Source organism: Triticum urartu, chromosome 2, assembly GCF_003073215.2.
Source record: "Triticum urartu cultivar G1812 chromosome 2, Tu2.1, whole genome shotgun sequence".
Taxonomy (NCBI): domain Eukaryota; kingdom Viridiplantae; phylum Streptophyta; class Magnoliopsida; order Poales; family Poaceae; genus Triticum; species Triticum urartu.
This window is the reverse complement of record NC_053023.1, coordinates 571,073,979-571,080,069: the sequence shown is the minus strand read 5'-3', so window position 1 is coordinate 571,080,069 and position 6,091 is coordinate 571,073,979. Positions and strand designations below refer to the sequence as shown.

The 6,091-nt window shown below is 50.7% G+C and overlaps 1 protein-coding gene across 2 annotated transcripts; it reads right to left on the bottom strand.

Moving 5' to 3' along the window:
* Nucleotides 1-646: 646 nt before the first annotated feature.
* LOC125538839 (transcription factor bHLH153-like) lies at nucleotides 647-5,434 on the bottom strand. 2 transcript variants are annotated; one of them, XM_048702144.1, is made up of 5 exons: nucleotides 5,149-5,434; nucleotides 1,641-1,889; nucleotides 1,497-1,562; nucleotides 1,283-1,402; nucleotides 647-1,110 (listed from the first exon to the last, which is right to left on the bottom strand). In XM_048702144.1, the coding sequence occupies exons 2-5, from the start codon at nucleotides 1,836-1,838 to the stop codon at nucleotides 985-987; spliced, it is 510 nt and encodes a 169-aa protein (XP_048558101.1). In that variant the 5' UTR covers nucleotides 1,839-1,889; nucleotides 5,149-5,434; the 3' UTR covers nucleotides 647-984. The 2 variants fall into 2 exon arrangements, with proteins under 2 accessions (XP_048558101.1, XP_048558100.1); XM_048702143.1 differs by having other exon boundaries at nucleotides 1,641-1,892; nucleotides 5,149-5,425.
* Nucleotides 5,435-6,091: the final 657 nt, after the last annotated feature.

The window sequence follows — 6,091 nt, the reverse complement described above, 5'->3', positions numbered from 1 at the left end:
AAACTTATGGTTCCTCTACCTTTAGTCGCGTTGACGCTGGTCTGCCTCGTGTCCGATGGGCCTAGGGCCATGGAGGAACGGTGGAACCCGACACTTGCCGACGGGAGGATCTTGCTCCGTTTTAGGTGTTTTTTAGTTTGTTTAGGGTTTTTGTCATGTTCAGAAAGACGAGACGACGACGGCTCTCAGAAAATGAAATAAGGTTCTCCCCGTCTTGCCCCGTTCTGGTAATGCGTATAGCGCTGTAGAAGGACATATGGAGGCGTGTCTCCGATGGATCTCATAGGATTCGATCGGTAGTGGCCTTCAATGGATCTACTTGGGTCCAGTCTTCTTTCATGCCACTACCCTAAAAACACGTGCGGGAGTATTTCACAAACTGTCTACCGACACATGACCAACTACCCAAATGCAGGTTTTAGCATTAATCCCTAATCACCCACATGTGCCCTAATGGCCCTGTTCGCTGATTTAAGGAACTATCCGCCGACACAAGACACGCAGGGCGCCTAAATGCAGTTTTTCAGCACACCTGAACATGGCGCCGACAGGCGACAGGGACCCGGAGAATCGCATCCCACACAAATGCACGCACCGCATAGTGATACTCTCTAGTACTACAAGGGTTGATGAGCACGGACGGGCATGAATGGAACTGCTGATTTTGATGATTAGTCGGCGACAGCAACAGGTCGCTACCATGTTAAACCACATGCACATAGTCACTGACGCAACGACTCGACCACGATCGATCGATCGGCGGTGCGTCGTCTCGCTATACACGACGATTACACATTACATACTACCGGCGCCAGCACAGGGTCTGCTGATTGAGGTTCACGGAAACGAAACGAAACGAAACGATTGTGTTAGGAGATTGACCGAATTGGGTCAGCCATGCGCATGCGCGCGCTTGCACCGGAATTCTACCCCTGCCACGCAGTGCGGCCATCGCCGCCGTCGAGGCCTGCCTCGGGCTTCGCTTCAGGTGCGCCTGCTGGTGTTCACCGGCGCCCAGAGGTCGGCCCCGTTGCTCTGGGTCAGCTGCAGCGTCTGCTCCACCGGCACCAGGCACAGGCCGCGGTTCCGCAGGCTGTAGTGCTCGGGGTCCTGCATCGACCATGGCAAAACCATTATACGATGATGCATTCCTTCAGCACAAATAAAAAAGCATACACTGCGGTTTATACTTCTGTCAGAGTTTATCATGTTCAGAATGTTCAGGGAATTTCAGAATAGTGTGCAACGATCAGCTAAAATAACAGCGTGAGCCCTCTCTCACCTCAGGCTCGGCGCCGGGCGCCGGAGGAGGGCGCATGTACGGGGAGCTAAGAACCTCGAGCTGCTGGTGCAGGAACTTGATGTAGCCCGACGCCTCCTGAAGAACAGAAGCCGTGTCCGTCTGCCAAACGCGCCGAGGTTAGGGACACGACCAAAAATGCACAATCTTCCATTCCAAGCGAGCTGCTTTGCAGAGATGAGAAGCGAACAAATACCTTCCCAAATGGCGACACGAGCTGCTGCAGCGCCGCCACTCTCTCGCCGACCTTGTCCTTCTTCTCCTGCGAGATCACAACAAAATCACTTCAGCAGCTAATTTACAGGCATGAAGGTCGACGTGCAAACTTAGCCGTACGTACCCTGGGAGAAATGGGGCCGCCGCTGCCCCTGGGGCTGGCGCTCCTCGGCTTCTTGGACCCCATGCGGCCGAACTCCTCCGAGCCGCTGCTGGTGGCGGTGGCGGCGCCGGCCTGCTGCTGCTGCTGCTGCTGCTTCCCGCTGAAGTAGCCGTCGGTGTGGTTCCTCTTGCTGTGGTTGGCCACTTGAGTCATCATCATCTTCCTCCCCCGCTACCGCTGCTGGCTACGCGTACGTTCGCCCCTTTTTCCCTGCTGAAAACCAGGAGCGTTTTTGTATGACTATACGAGCTAGCCCTCCGTCTCAAGTAAAAGCTGACTTTTACAACCGTAGTCGTTAGTTCAGAGGTCGGTTTCATGGAAATCACTCTCCCATTATCTACTCACAAGCGGGTCTGGTTTCAGTCTCAGATAAACAAAACCTAGTTTTAGTTTTATACGAGCTCCTACTCAACTGCTGCGCAAGTAACAATAATGGAAGCGGCATGCCAAGGGACGGTCAAAGGTATCATGAGCGTCAAGAATCCTTCTTCTATTCCCCGGCCGAAAGCCAGAAGCTTTTTGTTTCCCTCCTGGAAATTATAACCCAAACAGTGCCGAGGAAAATGGAATCTCTAGACTGGTGCTCAAGTTCCCTCCAATTTTTGGTCTGGAGTGCTGGCCTAGTGTTCTTTGGCTGCCGATTCGCATTTCTCAAGCAGCGGCCGCATGCAATCTTTTATCAATTGACAACTTTGTCCGTTTCCAATGCCGCCAGTTGGGTACTTGGCCCTTATCCGAAGCTCTTCATTGTGAGGCAGTAGAATAATGTGGTACTCCTAGTCTCCTGTTCGTAGTATACACAGAGGGGTAGGGCAAAGAAAAACGGTACTACTATTCCACTATTCGTGGCCTTACTGCTTACCTTATCACGAGGTTACGAGGCTTTTGTCTTCCGAGTGGAGCTGATGAACGTCATCAGGAAGCAGACCGGGTCAAAGCTAATTAATAATCTACTTTGATCCTGATCCTTATCTATCAGCGCTGGATAACGTGCGAGTCCAAAACACTTGCAAGGACACTTGCAGGGATATCATGAGCACCTGGTTACAGATGCATGTGTACTGTGATATGAAGAATATTGTGCACAGTACACGGTTATAATTGTGTCTCATGAATGAAACTCAATATGATGTCCATCTTGTTAGAAATAGCCCTTAGATATTACTGAAGAATAAATGGTAATCTAACGATAAACGGTAATGCATGAAACTTAATATTATGTCTCATGCATGTGTAGTGTGATACGAACAGTTGGTCCACCATGTGTTAAAAATGAACGGAAGCCTGTGTATTAATGGTAATCTAACGGTAATTCAGGTCTAAATTCGGGCTCATCTACACCCGATGAAGAATAAATTTAAAAAAAGTAAAAGAAAAACTGAATTTTTTGGCTTAGATGCGTTAGTGCATAAAGAGCGTTAAAATTTCGTAGTGTTTGGACATTCAAGGAGCTATAGAAAAAATATCGGGCCTAAACAATGTATATTTTCAAAGTTTCTTTCACAGACATTCTTTTTTGCCACGACCACCCTAAATAATTTTGCACGCACATCATGCATTTGAGTATCTAGGGTTACTATTTTAATTGATTATTGTTTGCACCTGGGCACCGAATCGCTGCACTTTACCTATACTTTCTCGATTTATTTCATTGTAAATCATTGTAACTACTTCATCCGTTCGAGCTTGTAAGACCCAAACATGCTATTAAAAATAGAACATTAATTTGATTAATAGAATATTAGTTGTATGTGTGCCACAAAAATCATATCATTAAATTTAGATTCAAAATTATACTTTGTGTAACATTGATTGTCAGATTAATGATAATTTTTTTCAGAAAAGAAATAAATGCATGCCTTACAAACCCAAACAAAGGGTGTAGCATAGGCAGAAAAAACAACAATGTAAAACATGTGTACGATAATACCAGGAGGGTATACACTTTACAGCACAATATTCGTACAAAAGCGGTAGGCAACGGACTTAATGATCAATCCGACAGTAGAAACAAACGTGATCGATGTCCTTGGGCGTGTAGTGGCCTCTGGCTTGTGATGATCAACCAGCACGAGTACCACATATGTAGGTAGCATAGCATAGGAGTACGCTTCGTCATCACGTCCCGGCCAGTTCGGGGGCCCCATCCGTCGGTTGGGAAGGAAGGGAAGGAAGACAACAAGGCGCCAGCTAATACATTTTGTTCAGGGTGGCCAGCGTGCAGTGGCATTGCTGTACCCGCGGCTCCCTTCCATTTGTGCACCATTCCGGGGATTCCATCGGGCTACAGGCCCATTGACTAGGTACAGGAGCAATGGGCTTATTTGGACCCTGTCAAAGTTAGCCCACCTGCCCGCCTTGATCATTCCATTTGGAAAGCAGCAAGGCAACTCTAGCAGTATAGTCCTACTGTTTACACTGGGGAAATTACTTTGATTTCTGTCGTTTCTTTGGCTAGCTTTGGTTTCACCTTTTTTGCTGTAAAGGTATTATGGGCTTTGTATGGATGCATGGCCTGGTACACTTTTCTTTTTTGGTTTACCTGAGATGAGATGAGATGAGACGAGAGAAAGGGGGTGGCAGGGCAGGTGGGTGAAGTGTGGAAGGAAGCTGGGAAAGAGGAAAGGACAAGACGCTTTGTCCCGTCGATGATGCGATGCTGGTAACAGAAAAGATGATTGACGAATTTGTCAACTAGCAATGCATGCGCGCGCTCGAGCGGTAGGGCTTTCCCTCGTGTCTCCATGCCACGGTGCTAGTACCGTAGTACTAGTGCACTCACTGTTACCTTTTTTTTTCTTCTGTCGAAAGTATTAGTACTGTTTGTTTGTAATGAGAGTACGTTTTGTCACTGGTCTACCAGCCGTAATGAATGCCGCTGCGTACTTGCCTCGTCGCGACGCAATCACGGGCCGGGGCGTTTGTTTATGTTCGTGTAGGAGTACATGCATATCCGGCGCCTAATCAACCACCCTGGCGCTTAATTAAGCGCGCGTCTGGTCGGGGTCGGGTCGCGTCTAATTAATCCGGTCGCCGACGTAGCTAGACGTCCACCCGGGAGCCAGCTGTAGAGAGACCCTCGCCCGCTCCCGCTGCGGCTGCTGACACGTACTGTATGTACGTATACGCGTCTGTGGCTCGCGCCATACACACGCCACCGCCTGCTCCTCCCCTCTCTCTCTTCCTCTCTCAAAGAACGGATGGAAACAAGACCGCCATGGCGCCATGGCTGGTGTGGCAGCTACGCTCTTAAAGTCTCAAGCCGGCGCCATGGTCAAGTCAGGCAAGCAAGAAAAAGAAGAGGTCTCCGTATGGTTAGCTTCATCAGGTAGCTAGCGTTCGGTAGTTTACTGGTGGCTTAAGAGAAGTAATTAAGGATCGAAACGAACATAGCAAGCTAGCTAACTAATCACTGCATCATGCTTCGTGAGGTTCTTTGGATTAAAAGAGAGGCCGGCCGGGGTCTTACCTGCAGAGGCACTCTGATCAACGCCGGCGAGAGGGTGCGGAAGCTCTATCTCCACTTCTCCAGCTTCGGGACTCGACTCCACCGGCAGTGGCGGGCCGCGACGGCAGCTCGCTCCGGCGCCTCCTCGCCGTTTGTGTTTGGAGCCGGAGAGACCTGGAGAAGAGGAGCGAGACTGGAAGGGAAAGGAACAAGGGTTATGGGGGGTTTAAGGAAGGAGTGGGGAGAGAGGGGCCGGCCTGGGACATTTGGGGATCAGGGAGGCCCTGAGCATTTATATATACAGAGGAAGAGAGACGCGGGCAGGGAGCGGGTGGTGGCCAGCGGCAGCGGCCGCGTACGCTGCAGATAGATATAGATAGATTTCTCTCTTCTTTATTTTTTGAGAATAGATAGATAGATTTCTCTTTTTCTAAGACAAGGAAGGAAAAGGATGCTTTATTAGAACAGCGGCGCGCTATCTGTCCGACCGAGCGTGACGACGGACGGGCGTTGCGGAAATGGATTCTCCCACGAAATCCTCCGGCGCACGTCCCGGACCGCACCAAGCAAAGCGAAAAGGCCGCGGAAAAGGTGACGTGGAGCCGGTGGAGAATGGCGCGGCTGCGTGCGCCTAGCAGATTGTTTGTTGGCCTCACTTTCCATGACAGCTAATATCCAGAGGAGGGATGGGATGGGGCCAAAGGCGTGACCGGGGGAGAGGGGCGCAGCAGGAGAGGACAGGGCTCGGGGGGTGACGCCATTTGCCTGCCCAGCCCACAGAGAGGGACGGGGACAAACGGGCCCGTCTCTTTGCTCGGGCCGCGCTCGCCTTGCGGTGCGGTGCGGTGCCGTGCCGCGCCGCGCAGCGGAGGACGTGCGGCGTGGGGGCGCCGTGCGGGTGACATTTGTGCGGGGCTGCATGCGCCGAAAGGGACGGCCATCGCCAGCCACCGGGTGTGCGTTT

Coding starts and splice junctions, on each gene's coding strand:
- LOC125538839 (XM_048702144.1), bottom strand. CDS start 1,838: ATGATGATGACTCAAGTGGCCAACCACAGCAAGAGGAACCACACCGAC. Junction 1,563..1,640: donor GCGGCCCCATTTCTCCCAGG/GTACGTACGGCT, acceptor GTGATCTCGCAG/GAGAAGAAGGACAAGGTCGG. Junction 1,403..1,496: donor TCGTGTCGCCATTTGGGAAG/GTATTTGTTCGC, acceptor CGCGTTTGGCAG/ACGGACACGGCTTCTGTTCT.